At 43.2% G+C, this 16,449-nt stretch overlaps 1 protein-coding gene across 2 annotated transcripts in view; it reads right to left on the bottom strand.

The window, feature by feature from the left end:
* Positions 1 to 16,449, bottom strand: part of LOC138948699 (nonsense-mediated mRNA decay factor SMG7-like) — a 33,094-nt gene that overhangs the window by 7,739 nt on the left and 8,906 nt on the right. For both annotated transcript variants that reach the window (XM_070320296.1, XM_070320297.1), the window contains exons 8-22: positions 15,239 to 15,392; positions 13,998 to 14,080; positions 12,871 to 13,194; positions 12,275 to 12,422; positions 11,551 to 11,630; positions 9,978 to 10,044; positions 9,246 to 9,359; positions 7,608 to 7,678; positions 6,709 to 6,767; positions 5,976 to 6,014; positions 3,469 to 5,118; positions 2,960 to 3,019; positions 2,562 to 2,608; positions 995 to 1,116; positions 84 to 289 (exon numbers count right to left, since the gene is read on the bottom strand). In XM_070320296.1, coding sequence (XP_070176397.1) covers positions 84 to 289; positions 995 to 1,116; positions 2,562 to 2,608; positions 2,960 to 3,019; positions 3,469 to 5,118; positions 5,976 to 6,014; positions 6,709 to 6,767; positions 7,608 to 7,678; positions 9,246 to 9,359; positions 9,978 to 10,044; positions 11,551 to 11,630; positions 12,275 to 12,422; positions 12,871 to 13,194; positions 13,998 to 14,080; positions 15,239 to 15,392 — 3,224 coding nt within the window. The remainder of the gene's footprint in view (positions 1 to 83; positions 290 to 994; positions 1,117 to 2,561; positions 2,609 to 2,959; positions 3,020 to 3,468; positions 5,119 to 5,975; positions 6,015 to 6,708; positions 6,768 to 7,607; positions 7,679 to 9,245; positions 9,360 to 9,977; positions 10,045 to 11,550; positions 11,631 to 12,274; positions 12,423 to 12,870; positions 13,195 to 13,997; positions 14,081 to 15,238; positions 15,393 to 16,449) is intronic.

Raw genomic sequence — 16,449 nt, 5'->3', positions numbered from 1 at the left:
ATCTGGGAAGAAAGAGATAATTCGTCACATACAATCTTAATAACCACTGTGCTACTTTTAATGATTTTGTTTACTTTACTCACTGGCATGTTGCCTGCATGTTGACCTTGACTTGGACCTCTGCCCTTTTGCTCTTCATACCCTTGACCTTGACCGACCCAGCCTTCACCCTGAGGTCCCTTGTGGCGTGCAGCATTGTCATAGGGTCCAGCGGTCTGGGGGTCAGATCCCACCACAGGCGAGTTGCGCATACTGCTATCTTGCGACGAGAAAGGCGAGGAGGCCATGCCTACAAAACAGAAGAAAGAAAAGTAAAATACTAAAGGTTTTAAGAGGCCAACATCTCTAACAGTAGTAAAGCTCAGAGAAGAAAAAATGTAGAAATAAAAATTAAAAAAATTAAATACAAAAATTATTTTAAAAAAACCCAGACTGAATTCAACCACTAACATAGAGACGAACACAAAGCTAAAGATCTATTTTCACAAAACAGATCCTGCAGTCTGGATTTATACAGATGAACCCCCTTTTAAGACCCCCTAATTTAAGACTCCCTGTCTTTTAACACTTTGTACCCCACCTATGTTGACCAAGATGGTTTTTTAGCCAAGACCAGCTGTGCTGCAGCAGGTCACTCAGAATTGTAGTAACTGTGTGTCAACACGCTGGAATGCAGGCGTTAAAAGCGACTGAAGTTAACAGTCTTTGCGGATATATCCGTACCTGGTCAGATAGAGCCATATGAGTGGGTACGGATATATCTGTACCTGGGAGACAACGAGTTAAGACCCTGTTTTCTCATATTTTCTGTTCATAACCTCTGTAAATTTACCCCCATTTTAAGACTACCTCCCTTTTAAGACCCTGTTTCCTCAGACTTTCTGTTCAGAACCTCTGTAAATTTACCCCCATTTTAAGACTCCCTCCCTTTTCAGACCTAATTTTTATCAGATTTTTTTGGGAGGTCTTAAAATGGGGGTTCCACTGTACTCACTTTTTGTATCAGGGCCAGTGTTCAAGGGCATTGACCAAGGGGAAGAACTGGCAAACAGACTGTACTCTCCCCCTGGTTGGCCCACTGGCATGGCAACACGGAGAATCACCGGTTCGGGCTCCCTGGAAAGCAAATGGATATCGGTGAGAACAAAAAGCACAATGCATGAAGAAATAAATCAATTAAAAAATAATAAGAAAATACTCTCCTTTCAGAACAAACAAACAGGTTACTGAGATCCCATGTGGTTAGAGAGATTCCATGTGGTAAGAGAGATTCCATGTGGTTGCAGAGATTCCAAATGGTTTCAGAGATTCCACATGGTTACCGTACTTTCGGGACTATAAGGCGCTTCGTTATATAGGGCGCAACCCCCACTTTTGAGGTAAAATTGAGAAAAAACATCACATTAGGTGCTTCCGGTCTATAAGCCGCACATCAAAGGAAGAATACAGAGTGGAAATATGTGTGCTCTGTGTGTGCCAGGAGATCAAAGGCAGGTCCATTGTGATAGCTGGGTGGCCTTGTTTATAGACACTGACCTTCTTCCCAGGGGTCAATGACCCAGTTTTAGCTATGAGAGGTGGTTCCCCTGTCATATCTGAAAGAGGAAACACTTCCTGCACCGGGGTCAGAGACCGAGTTTAACCTATGGGGCGGTCTCGTTGATGTCTTGAGGAAACTTGGCCAGGGTAGTACCTAGTAGCTGAAACATGCATTATCACAAGTTGTTTGACTGGTACTCAGGGTTCTCTTTGATGTCTGAGATGAAACTTGGCCTGGGATTTCTATTTTAACAACACATAGGGTGCTTCCGTTCAATAAGCCGCAGGGGTCAAGATTGAGAAAAAAAGTTGCGCCTTATAGTCCGTAAAATACGGTACATTCATTCCATGTGGTTACAGAGATTCCAAATGGTTCCAGACATTCCATGTGGTTCCAGATATTCCATGTGGTTCCAGACATTCCATGTGGTTCCAGACATTCCATGTGGTTCCAGACATTCCATGTGGTTCCAGATATTCCACGTGGTTCCAGATATTCCATGTGGCCCACTACAAACCAAGCTTTATGGCCACTAACAGGACCTGGAAAAGCTTGCCTCAGTTGTCACGCAGACTGATATGACGATGTGACAAGTGCAAACGCCAACACGAGAACGAAGAAGAATAAAAGAAAGAAACAAACAAAGTGTACGCACACAGATGCAAGACCGGCACGGTTGGCCTAGTGGTAAGGCGTCCGCCCCGTGATCGGGAGGTCGTGGGTTCGAACCCCGTCCGGGTCATACCTAAGACTTTAAAATTGGCAATCTAGTGGCTGCCCCGCCTGGCGTCTGGCATTATGGGGTTAGTGCTATAGGACTGGTTGGTCCGGTGTCAGAATAATGTGACTGGGTGAGACATGAAGCCTGTGCTGCGACTTCGGTCTTGTGTGTGGCGCACGTTATATATGTCAAAGCAGCACCGCCCTGATATGGCCCTTCGTGGTCGGCTGGGCGTTAAGCAAACAAACAAACAAACAAACAAACACAGATGCAGAAATGCACCCAGATCTGGTTGCTTACCTTTTTTCAACCAACATGCCTCCTTGTTTCTCTGGTTTGGGCGTTCCCTGCAACATACACAAAACGCACTTCATTTTCCACCGTATGCTGAGCACAAGCAAAAACAATTGAATGCCTATACTTGTTAGGAACAGGTCAAAAGGTCAGATATCAAAGATACGGTCCTTCCCACCTACACAATTTTAAACACTTTGATCTTTATGCACAATCAAAATGGTCATTAAACTTATCTTATTTTCCTATAATAAGGCGGAACAAAATCCCTGTACATATACAAATCAAACAGCATGCTTAACTGATAGCTACATGTGATAATTACATTTGTCACAACAATGTGACTAAACAGTGAAGTAACCATTTCATTCAGCAAGAGGTGCCAAAGACCAACGTGTACTGACCTCCGCATGACCTTGGAAACTGGAACAGATGCGAGTGTCTGGGGGTGATGACTTTGGAGGCTGAAAATGAAAAGAAGTTGTGTACAAGTCAACTCCATTATGTTTCTTTTTCAAATTGCCTTCTCACGCTAAAGGTAAAATAAACTTTTTCTTTTTCAAACATTCTGTTATGCTCCATTGCAACTGAATAAACAGCATCATTTTTCTTTGTGCAAATGAATACGCCTTACATTTTTGAAGCAAATCATTCATTTTCACCACAGTCCCACAGTGAGCACATACCTTTAACTCTAAAATGAGAAGAACAACAACAAAATAACAATGAAAATGTACTCAACAGAAACACGGACAATAAAAAATGAACAAAACTTGTTTTTTATTGTCCATGTTTCTACTTCTAGTGAGTACATTTTCATTGTTACCTTGTACTAAACAGCTTTAAGTTGAACAAATCATCCATTTACATTAAACTCAAATGACTGTAGTATAACGCCATTACTAAGACCTACCTGAATGGTGAGTGGCGACAGCGCCTGGAATCCCCTGACCCCGTCCGACCTTGAACCTCCACCTCCCTCCTCGTGAAACAGCCCCGTCATGAGCGCAGAAAAGCCGGCACCCCCCTGGCCATGGTGCCCACCCGGCATAGGGATGGGGGGAGCGGAGATGCGTGAATGCGGGCCCGGGCCCATGCCCATCTCGTGCCCGCGGGGAGGGACTGGGCCCTGCATGTGAGGTCTCGGCCCCTGTGGGTGGGGACGAGATGCGGAAAAAGTGTGCATGGGGATGTCACCTGTGGGCCGCTGAGGCATACCCATCCCTGGATGGAAGGGCTGGGAAGCGGGGTAGGCCACTGGAGAGTTGGGGGCGGGGCTTATGCCGGTTCCGCCCCTTGAGGCAGGGCTTTGGTTGACGATGGGTGGACGCTGGATGGGAGCTCTGGTCATGGGATGGTGGAGGGGCTGTGGCTGCTGCTGCTCTTGCTGCTGGGAAGGGTGGGAGGGGTGGGAAGGGATGACCACCTCCCCGCCGCCGCCTTGTTGCTGTGCCTGGGCGTGAGCGATCTGGCTGGCCAGACGTAGGGCCGCTAGCCGCTCCTGGTTGAGGGGCATGTTGGGCGAGGGATGGCGGCTGCCAGCGTTGGGCGCTGGGTTCTGTGCCAGACCAGATGCTTGATGCGAGGTGACCACGCCTTGCACTGCAGGGAACGGTTGCTGCATTCTGTGGGTGTCCATCTGCGGATGTACCATGCCCTGAGACCCTGCTCCCCGAATGCCAGGGACCTGGAAACGATCTCCTCCCATGCTGGGAAAATTGATTTGGTACGGCGAGTACTGAGGCACGCCACCAACCTGCTGACCCTCTTGCTGGTGTCCTTGCATGACTCCCTGACCTTGAAACCCATGACCTTGGGGCATCTGGCCGTGACCTTGAGCCATGTGACCCTGACCTGCATGACCTTGCTCTGGGAAAGGAGCGTTGCTGGGGTAGACGTGTTGCGGAGCGCCATGACCTCTGATAGGTGGTGAAGTTGGCCCAACTGGGGCTTGAAACCTGACTTTACCAGCGTGAAAATTTTGCACGGCTATTGGCGATTGCTGCTGTTGCTGTGGCATCGACATCTGCTGCTGTGCCAAGCCGTGCTGCTGTTGTTGTTGGGGAGACATCTGTTGCTGCTGGGGCGGGTGTGCAGTCATTTGCTGCTGTTGTTGCTGAGCGGAAAACGGTTGCTGTGCCGACATTACTGGTTGCTGGGATGACAATGCTGGCTGCGTCTGGGGCTGACTGCCTTGCAACCCGGGCGGCTTTTGCTGAGCTCCTTTGTTCATCGCTGACTGCTGTTGCTGTTTCCTAGCCTGACCCTGTGGAGGTGACTGTTGCTGTTGCGTTGCTGGCAAAAGGGACGTCACTCTGCCGCCGCCAGGGCGAGGGGAAGCCACTCTGGGAGAAGTGAAACCCTGCATGGGTGACGTGTCCCGGGCCTGCGGAGACTGGCCGCGACGTGACAATCTGGGGGAGAGCTGGGGCGAGGTCTGCAGGCGGTTGCCGCTGCCCCCTCCCCCGTGTTTCATGAACTGGGGCTCGCTGGTTACAGTGCCCAGCAGATACTTGGGGGAACCGCCTAGCTCCGGGCTGCTGCCATCCTGCTTGCCCTTTCCCTGGAAAACAGGGTTTTTTTCATTTTACAGCGGCACCCCCTGTTAAGACCAAAATAAAACACCACCAGCCCTTCAAAAGTAGGGAGTCTTTAAATGGGGGTAAATTTACACAGGCTATGGACAGAAAGTCTGAGAAAACAGGGTCTTAACAGAGAGGAAGTCTTAAATTGGGGAATCTTTAACTCATTGTCTCCCAGGTATGGATATATCCGTACCCACTCATATGGCTCTATCTGACCAGGTACGGATATATCCGTACACACAGTCACTACATTGCATCTGCTCTCATTTGGCACATATCCGCATTCTGCTCAGACTGTTAGCTTCAGTCGCTTCCTGTAATGTCGATCTAACGCCTGCATTCCAGCGTGTTGATACACAGTTACTACACAGTTACTACAACTCTGAGTGACCTGCAGCACAGCTGGTCTCAGCAAAAAAAACTTGGTCAACATAGGTGGGGTACAAATAGTGTTAAAACAGGCTCCACATTACCTTATTTGCCTTTTCTACCAAAACATGACACTTCACGCTGATTGAAACATTTCAAGACCATGCTAGCCCATTTTCGTTAGACCCAAAGAAGTCACATGGCTCAAAAAAGGGAAATCAAAGTTCAATGGGCACATTATTATTTCTGTATTTATTTACTGAACCGTTTTTAATAATATCTATTCGTATCTGTATTTACTCACGTGCACACCCCTCTAAATTAATCGACAACAAACTGTAGCTAAAAAATAAAAATAAAAATAATAATAACAAAATAAATCAAAGTACAGTACAATCAATTTGGAAAACGCAAAAGTTGCTCAGTTTGCAGGAAAGCTTATCAGGAAACACATCCAAATACTTACTGTGTCTGACTGATTTCCTTGGCCGTGTTTTATGATTGCCTGTTGAACAAATCAGAAGAAACAAACGATAAAAACAAAAACAAAACACAACAGAAAAAAGTTTTGAAAAATATTTCCTCAAATTTTCAGCAGCCTGTCACTGCCATTTTCAGGAAGGTAAGGCCAAAAAAAAAAAAAGGTCTGTTTACGGTAACCCGACCGACCCTATTTTTTTCGCGCGACCCTAGACTTTTTTTTGGCATTTGGGGAAAGAAAAAAAAAAAGAAAAAATCTTGGTTTTTTTGCAAAATAACGTAAAAATAATTATGGTTTTTTGGAGAGAAAAAAAATAATAAAAAAAAAAAAATCCCGACCTACCGACCCTATTTTTTTGGCCTATGTTACCGTAAACAGACCTTTTTTTTTTTTTTGCCTAATGGAAACAAACAATCTAACAAAGTTTCTTTTTTCTGACTGCAAACAACGCTAAACCCAATATCGGGTCTCGCACAGACTAGATGACCAGGGGTAAATTTACAGATGTTATTAACACAACATATGAAAAGCAAGGTCTCAAGGAGGGAACACTTAAAATTGGGGGGGTGGGGGTGGGAAGGGGGGGGTCCACTGTATACAAATGTGCAAACATCTCCTCAGGCCACTCAACCCCCTCCTCCCTCTCCCACATTCCCCATCAAAGCTTTTCTATAGAAAAGGGACATCCACTTTTCTGATATAACGTCCACAAACATACCTGCATTGCAACATTTTGCTTTGCCCGACGTTCCTGTGATGTTGATGAGGAATCGATACCTGGAAGAATAATTAAGATTTAGTACAAGAGGCACACATGCAAGCACGGATGCATGCACGCAAACAAACAAACAAACAAACAAACACACACACACAAACACAAACACACACAAACAAACACAAACACACACAAACAAACAAACACACACACAGGAAAGGTCAACATGTAGCCAGGAAGACTTGCTAACCCCTGATTGCTAACTGCACGAAACATATTCCATAATTTGTTTTGCACACAATGCTCCTTCAAAATCCTTTTACTGCAAGTGGAATCTTCTTCATGCTGACTCGCAAACACTTATTTTTAAATGCACAAAACCTTTTACATGCACAAAACCGATTACAGAAATTTGATTTGCACACAAATAATGCGCTATCCAAATCTGTTCATTTCCCGTGCAATTCTATTTTATGAAACCAAAACAAGCCGACTTTATGTCTGTATTTGCAAGGCAGCACACACACACACACACACAAAGAAGGAAAATAATATCTTTTCTGCATTACTTTATACTGTCACGTTAATATGAAACACATTTTTATTTAATGGACAGACGTTCCAATGACTGAACCCATGACACTATCTTTATGTCTTCGTGGTCATGAAAAGTATCGCCTTCATTGTACACAACCGGTAAGATTGAGGTTTCATCACTGACTCAGTTTACAGGCTACTGAAAGAAAGAAAGAAAGAAAGAAAGAAAGAAAGAAAGAAAGAAAGAAAGAAAGAAAGAATGAAAGAAAGAAAGAAAGAAAGAAAGAAAGAAAGAAAGAAAGAAAGAAAGAAAAAAAGAAAGGAGCTATCTAAGAAAAAACGTGCATACATGTACTACGACTTACTTTTCATGACTAAAGGCCCAGAGAAGTTGATGTGAGGAGGGTCATTTTGTTGGATTGCTGTCATCTTCAGTCTAAAAAAGATCCAAAATGAATTCACAACAAATAAACATTGACTAGAAATAGATGACAACAGAAGTAAGCAAATAATAAAAAATAACAAAAATGTACGCAGCAACATTATCCCTGGACAATTGCCCCCCGTTTAACCCCCTCCATCTCTTTCTGACAACTTTCATGCACAAAGGCAGAGAAATGAGTACTCACACAGCATACACGATCACGCACGCATGCGTAATTGAAGCTGTTATTTTTTGCCTTCTTGTTCTTCCCTTTTCTTTGCCATAATACAGTCTCGGACAACAACAACAGAAAACAACTTTAACAAAACAACTCACAGTCACACAGCATACACTCGCGGACGCCATCACACACGCAGGCAAGCATGCTTAATTGAAGCTGTTATCATTTGCCTTCTTGTTCTTCCCTTTCCTTTGCCATAATACAGTCTTGTGAACAATTCTCAGCAAACAAACAATCTGTATCACACACTGTGAGAAGTGTTCTTGCCGAATGCCTATTCAAATTGTCACTGTTAAAATTGTGTGAACACTGTTTAGCAAATAGCAAAGGAAGACTCTGTGCGTTTGTTTGAGTGTGTATGCGTGCGTGCCCCTGTGTGTGAGTGTGTGTGTGAAAACCAGGGAGTCTTGTGAACAATTCTCAGCAAACAAACAATCTGTATCACACACTGTGAGAAGTGTTCTTGCCGAATGCCTATTCAAATTGTCACTGTTAAAATTGTGTGAACACTGTTTAGCAAATAGCAAAGGAAGACTGTGCGTTTGTTTGAGTGTGTATGCGTGCATGCCCCTGTGTGTAAGTGTGTGTGTGAAAACCAGGGAGTCTTGTGAACAATTCTCAGCAAACAAACAATCTGTATCACACGCTGTGAGAAGTGTTCTTGCCGAATGCCTATTCAAATTGTCACTGTTAAAATTGTGTGAACACTGTTTAGCAAATAGCAAAGGAAGACTATGTGCGTTTGTTTGAGTGTGTATGCGCGCGCGCCCGTGTGTGTATGTGTGTGAAAACCAGGGAACACCACTAAGCATCACTCAGATACAGAGTAATATAAATATCAAACTTACCGCTGAATACAGCAAAATAACATCAAACAACAACAACAAAACTTTCAAAAAACAACTTCATAACTAAACAAAAACCACAAAAATAATGGGGGGCAATTGTCCTAGGGGGCAGTTGTCCAGGGGGCAATTAGCCTAGAACCCCTCTCGATAACCGCAACCCCAGAGGATTCTCCACGACTATTTGCCTTTTCATAGGGACCCTCTGTCTATCAGTTGAATGACCACTTTTTAGATATGTTAGACTAATTCGTAACTGAAGAAAAAAAGAAAACATCCAAACACTGCTAACATTCCAAAATGCAGAATAAAAAAACAATGCATACCCCTGCTTCACACACAAATACAAACAAAACTTACTCAGGAAATTCCTCAGTGATTGCTTTTCCTTGATTGACAAGACCATACAGCGTACCAGCTAACATTCAAAATTCAGAATCAAAAAACAATGCATACCCCTGCTTCACACACAAATACAAACAACAGAACTTACTCAGGAAATTCCTCAGTGATTGCTTTGCCTTGATTGACAAGACGCATACAGCGAACCAGCTCCTCCACACCACGGGGAAATCCATCCACTGGAATTCGACTGAAGCTGTATTTACTGCAAAAAGAAACGTACGCACTAAACTACCGAGCCAGAACAGTGGAACCCCCCTTCTAAGACCCACCAATTTAAGACTCCCTCCCTTTTAGCACCTTGTTTTATCAGACTTTCTGATCAGAACCTCTGTAAATTTACCCCCATTTTAAGACTCTCTCCTTTTTAAGACCAGATATTCTCAGATTTTTGGAGGTCTTAAAAGGGGGGTTCCACTGTATCTCATAGCAAACCATACAAATCTGTCTTGAAATATCACTAAGAGTCAAAATATCTGTTCAAATATAGCACTGAATGATTGACAGCTCAAAACAGCACAGGAAAAAAACACCTCGATACATCTTCTTCCTCCTCTCTCTTTCATTCGTTTATTGTGGATTCGGTCAGTGTTAAAGGGATACCATTGATTTGACCGTTCGGGCGGAGTTTCTGGCAAATTTGATGAATCTGGGGAATCCACTTTACCTTCATCTACATAAACACCACTCGATTTGCTCGAAAATGCACCAGGAGTATTGTTGTAATTTATTAAATCAGGGCGCTGCCTCCCTTGGGTGTTCCGCAGCTATCAGCAAACCAGAAGGCAGGAAAGAAACGTATTATACATGCCCTGTTCCGTACCTGTGAGCCTTCTCAATTGGTTGAAAACATCGCAGCTCTGTATCCTCAGGCAATGGCACTTCTTCATCTGCAATCAAATACAAACAACAAAACTTACTCAGGAAATTCCTCAGTGATTGCTTTTCCTTGATTGACAAGATGGACTGGGTGGCCGAGTGGTAACGCACTTGCGCTCGGAAGCGAGTTCGACCCTGGGTCAGGGCGTTAGCAATTTTCTCCCCCCTTTCCTAACCTAGGTGGTGGGTTCAAGTGCTAGTCTTTCGGATGAGACGAAAAACCGAGGTCCCTTCATGTACACTACATTGGGGTGTGCACGTTAAAGATCCCACAATTGACAAAAGGGTCTTTCCTGGCAAAATTGTACAGGCATAGATAAAAAATGTCCACCAAAATACCCGTGTGACTTGGAATAATAGGCCGTGAAAAGTAGGATATGCGCCGAAATGGCTGCGATCTGCTGGTCGATGTGAATGCGTGATGTATTGTGTAAAAAAAAAAATTCCATCTCACACGGCATAAATAGATCCCTGCGCCTTGAGTCCGAGTCTGGAGATACGCGCGCGATATAAGACTTCATATAACAATCAAAAGCGTACAGAAATGGAGTGAAAAGGGCTTCTTTGCTAATATAACTGAAATCCAGAATCAGATAGACTGCTAACCTTCCAAAATTCGGAATAAAAACAAGAATCGTAGGTTATTTATAGGTACAGTAAATGCAACGTTTTGTTTTGTCAATAATTTCTCAGCCAGTTCAGCTATCGGAGCTACCTTCTAGTGTGGGAAGAACAGTTTCAATAGCTATATATCTTCTTCTTCTGCGTTCGTGGGCTGAAACTCCCACGTACACTCGTGTTTTTTGCACGAGTGGAATTTTACGTGTATGACAGCTTTTTACCTCGCCATTTAGGCAGCCATACGCCGTTTTCGGAGGGGTGTTCGGACACCGAGGAGAGTCGGCACACAAAGTTGACTCTGAGAAATAAATCTCTCGCCGAACGTGGGGACGAACTCACGCTGACAGCGGCCAACTGGATACAAATCCAGTGCGCTACCGACTGAGCTACATCCCCGCCCCGATAGCTATATATATAAATAATATATATATATATCTATATAACTCAGTGGATAGAGCTAATCAATCACCAAGAGCGATAAGGAAAGTCTGTGCAAAATCTTCGCTGAGTCAGGACGAGTCGAGCAACGCTCAACTGAATTTTCGAATCACTGCTAAATCTGGCCTAAATCGAAACCTAAATCGCCACGTCCGTTTACATGGCAGGCTTTTCGCTGACTTGGCCTTGACAACTCAGGAGCGATTTTAAACCAACAAAAGTTGAAGAAAAGTTGGTTGAAAGTCTGCCATGTGAAGAGCACTTAAGACTTCCCCCCCTTCCAAGGCCTTGCTTTTCAGATTCTCTGTCCATAAGTATTAAGGCCTGATTTTTCAGATTTTCATTTTAAGGTCTAAGAAGAGGAGTTGCACTGTATGCCAAACAAAAACCAAGAATTACGTATATTCTTTCTTTTCCAATGAAAACATGAGAAGATTTCTTCAATTTTGTGTACTCACATTTGGAGAGATCAGGAGTAGGCTTTCCTTCCTGGAATTGCTGCACGCTGTTCAGTAACTTGGCTAGGTGACCCCAGATACTGAGGAATGGAAAAAACACAAATATAAAATGACAAGCCAATTCCCTTGAAAGAACACCTCTGTGAAAACTTGTAAGGAAATAGTTTGAGAACAAACAAATAACATGAACAATGTGTTTCTTTGTTCATGGGATGTTCCTGTCTCTTTCCCAGAGACGGCACACAGTGTGTATGTGTGGACACAAGGGTGCAAGAGAGAGAGAGAGAGAGAGAGAGAGAGAGAGAGAGAGAGAGAGGGAGAATGTGTGTGTGCGTGTGTGTGTGTGTGTGCATGCCTGCATGCGTGTGTGTTAATATGCATGTGTTAGAGAGAGAGGCTGTGTGTGTGTTTATGAACATCTGTCAAAGAGAGGCTGTGTGTGTGCGCATGTGTGTGTGTGTGTTTATGTACATGTGTTGAAGACAGAGGCTGTGTGTGTGTGTGCGTGCGTGCGTGCGTGTGTGCGTGCGCATGTTCGTGGATTTATCTGTATGTGAGACACAGAGAGAGAAGCATGTGTATATGTGTCCGCATGTGACAGTGTGAGCACATGCACAAGTGTGCCCGCATGCGCACATGTCAGTGAATGCACACATGCACCTATATGCAAAAGGTCAACAGGGTAATCAAGATAAAAAGCAAACAGCACCCTGACGTGACTCACTTGGAGTTAGCAAAGGGCTGGAGAGTGATGACATCAGGGGAGTGTCGCAGCCAGTCCAACAACACCTGGATGGCAGGCAGTGTGGGACTCTCTCTTGATTTGGCCGGCAGCTGAGGTGTATGCTGAACCAGAAGTTCCAGCACTGACGCTGCGGACAAAAAGAAAAGAAATTGTTGTTTATAACTTGTCTGACTCAATGGACGGTTTGTTCTACCAAACACAGTCTCCTGATTTTCTGTTACGCTCAACTGGCAAAATCTTCTAGTGTGGGCCTAAGATTGTGCAACAAGGCCAATCAGTGAACTTTGCTCGTTCCGGATTTAGTCAAAGATTGCTCAACCAAAATCGAAATTAATTTTGTTGAAAAATGAGGTTGTCCCATTGCCGCCTCAACTTTTGCAAACAATATGGATATGACATCTAAATAATGAAAGAAAAAGGTCTGGGGATATTTATCATCTGGAAGAACTTGTATGCCAAGTTTCATGAAGATCTGTCCAGTAGTTTTCTGGGAATCACCCCCCCCCCCCACACACACACACCCTCCTTTTAATTCCCAGTGACTAAATGTAAAAGGACCACCACCATCCACTCACCTGTGAATCCAAGAATGATGTCCAGACTTTTCTGCTCGTCGCTACTCAGCAGCACCTCTACTTGATGAGCCGTTGACGAGGGGGACGTCAACCTGATCCACTTATCTCCCCCTTGCTCCCCACCCCCTCCCTCCAAACTCCCCTTGGGACTGCTGGTGGTGCTGGTAGCCTCCCCTCCTGACGGAACGTGGCGCACGTGGTTGAGGGTGAAGATGGTGATGGCCACACACTGTACAAGAACACTGGCGCTGAACGTCTGCGAGACCAGGTGTGTCGGCAGGCAGGACAGAATGCGACTGCACAGGTAAGACGCCCTGTTGAAATCTGTGGAGACCAGCAGAAATCACATTTATTGGAAACGCAGCAATGAATGGGACTATGGTAGATGTGAAATAGCCACTTTAGTTCATACAGTGGAACCCCCCCCCCCCAAGACCTTGCTTTTTCAGATTTTCTGTTCATAACCTCTGTAAATTGACCTCCATTTTAAGACTCCCTCCTGATTTTCTGAGATTTTTGGAGGTCTTCTTCTTCTTCTGCGTTCGTGGGCTGAAACTCCCACGTACACTCATGTTTTTGCACGAGTGGAATTTTACGTGTATGACCGTTTTTTACCCCGCCATTTAGGCAGCCATACGCCGTTTTCGGAGGAAGCATGCATGGTATTTTCGTGTTTCTATAACCCACCGAACTCTGACATGGATTACAGGATCTTTTTCGTGCGCACTTGGTCTTGTGCTTGCGTGTACACACGGGGGTGTTCGGACACCGAGGAGAGTCTGCACACAAAGTTGACTCTGAGAAATAAATCTCTCGCCGAACGTGGGGACGAACTCACGCTGACAGCGGCCAACTGGATACAAATCCAGCGCGCTACCGACTGAGCTACATCCCCGCCCCGTTTTTGGAGGTCAAAAAAGAAAGGTTCCACTGTAAAAATGTAGCAACCGAATGATCTATTATGAATCATATATCATATTTGTTTGCCAGTTGTGAATGATCAAAATGGACACTTCTATGTATTGAAGGATACATGTTTATTCATTAATACAAATGAAAAATCTTGTAAAACTACAAGGGTATGACAGACAGGAGCAATATAAGATCATGATGTGCCTGGACTGTACCTGCTGCCAGATGGAGCAAAGCCTGGAACTGCAGAAAAGCGTTGACAAACTCGTTCTGCGCCATTTTGCCCTTGAACTCTGACCTGCACATATCCAATATAATCTTTTACATGAGATGCATACTTATTTTTATAGGAAATATGACAGGAATAAATACAACACACATTTTTTTTTAAAATAAAACAAAACATTCAAACAAACTAGACTGCAAGAGCAAAAAGTGATAACCAGACATGGGAATTCCAAAATAGAAAAAACTCTGAAAATAAGCCGAGGTCCAGGGGCCTCCTAGGCCCCGGTGGGGTACAGGGGCAGAGCCCCGTTGGTGATACCAGGGGTCCAAAGTTCTCGTGTAAGCAAAATTAATAATGGATAGAGAGACAATAGTATACATATAATTTAATTTACCTTTTTTTGCCGCGGACAATTTTTTATTTTTGCTGAAATATAATTTCTTTTTCGCGGAAATCCGCGATTTCGCGGACAATTCCCATGCCTGATAACCCTCCTACAGTTTCAATGAGACATGAGACAAAACGACACATTAAAATTTGAATGTTCTTATTGGCTCAGAATCAGTAAATTAGCTAACTCAATTTCTGATACTACAATGGTTACATCTGATTTTGAAAATGATCCACTGATTTTATGATGGAATAATCAAACAACCTTTCCTGTCCTAATTCTGGACTGATCCCTACCCGCCAAAATAACAATTACAAAATCAAAACAGTGGAACCTCCCTTTTACAACCTTAACAAATCTGAGAAAAGTAGGTCTAGATAAGGAGGGAGTCTTAAAATGGGGGTAAATTTACAAAAGTTATGAACAGAAAATCTAAAAAAACAGGGTCTTAAAATGGGGATAAATTTACAAAAGTTATGAACAGAAAATCTAAAAAAAACCGGGTCTTAAAATGGGGGTAAATTTACAAAAGTTATGAACAGAAAATCTAAAAAAACAGGGTCTTAAAATGGGGGTAAATTTACCAAAGTTATGAACAGAAAATCTAAAAAAAACAGGGTCTTAAAATGGGGGTAAATTTACAAAAGTTATGAACAGAAAATCTAAAAAAACAGGGTCTTAAAATGGGGGTAAATTTACCAAAGTTATGAACAGAAAATCTAAAAAAAACAGGGTCTTAAAATGGGGGTAAATTTACAAAAGTTATGAACAGAAAATCTAAAAAAACAGGGTCTTAAAAGGGGGGTTCCACAGTATCTATAACTAGTGCAACTGACGTGTCTTTGATGAGCTTGGTGTAGAACTTCTCCAGATTGGTGGCGGCCACGGGAAAGGGGTGCCTGACGGCCAGACTGCGTACATAGTAGAACACTGACGACAGCTTGTTGTTGCGATTCACTTCTAGGATCGCCAGCTGGTTGTAGGGTTGACCTGAGGTCACGACACAACACAAGATAAATTAATCCAAAGATAAGTAGCATTCCTGATTTGGCCACAGAAAAAGACAAATTCAACGTTTCCAATTCCCAAGATAAGTCGCATTCCTGATTTGGCCCAGAAAAAGAAATGTTTTTCTAAAGGAGAAATGTGTAAATTGTACCCGACTTGCTTTGAACCCTACTTTTGTACTGTTTGGCAATGACAATAAGACAAAAGTCGACGAAGGTTTTTCACACATATTATTAATTGCCAAGTTTTTTGTTTATAAGTGTAGACTTGCTAAAGTCCAACCAACTTTCAACATGTACTTCATAGAACTTGCATATGTACACAAAATAGACAAACAAGTACATCAGATTACAATGAGTTATGACAAATACATTCATAAGTGGGCTGCGTACACAGATCTGATACAAGAGTAACTGCACACACTTTCCTGCTTTTGTATACCTAAAAACACTTTATTTTCTGCCATTGTATACATAAGGTGTTTTTGTTAATGTCACAATGTTCTGAATTGCCTTTCCCATACTGTGAACCTACCAATACATGAATGTAACCTTTTCTGAACGAAAAAAATTGTGAAAAAAAAAAAATGTTTTCAATTCCCTGACCGACTATTTATTTCCCCCTCCAGACAATAGAACTTTTTTTTACCCTTCCAACACAAAAAAGAAGTATAAATCAAAAATGACAAAACTTGATTTGGAAAACTCTACAAGGAAAATCACTCTTCTCCGACATCCAGGTAACACAGCTTGCACAATTTCCAGCCAAGAAAAAGCCACGCTAACATTCAAACAAACAATGCTTTTGAGCAACAGCGCAATGTGCGTCCGTATATTTTCTGTGATATATTGTATGCTATGATTTTTTTTGCAATGATGTTTAGCCATAGTCCGTTATATGCGTAGGTGTGCGAGAATATGTAAGCGCAGTGCTTTAAAGATGTCCATGTGGGAATGTGTAAGTGGGCGTAGTCGAATGTCCATGTGGGAATGTGTAAGTGGAGCATATAAGAATGCCCATGTGTGAATGTACGTGTAAG

Source organism: Littorina saxatilis, linkage group LG15 (assembly GCF_037325665.1).
Source record: "Littorina saxatilis isolate snail1 linkage group LG15, US_GU_Lsax_2.0, whole genome shotgun sequence".
In the NCBI taxonomy this organism is placed as follows: Eukaryota; Metazoa; Mollusca; class Gastropoda; order Littorinimorpha; family Littorinidae; genus Littorina; species Littorina saxatilis.
This window is presented reverse-complemented; position numbering and strand designations above follow the sequence as displayed.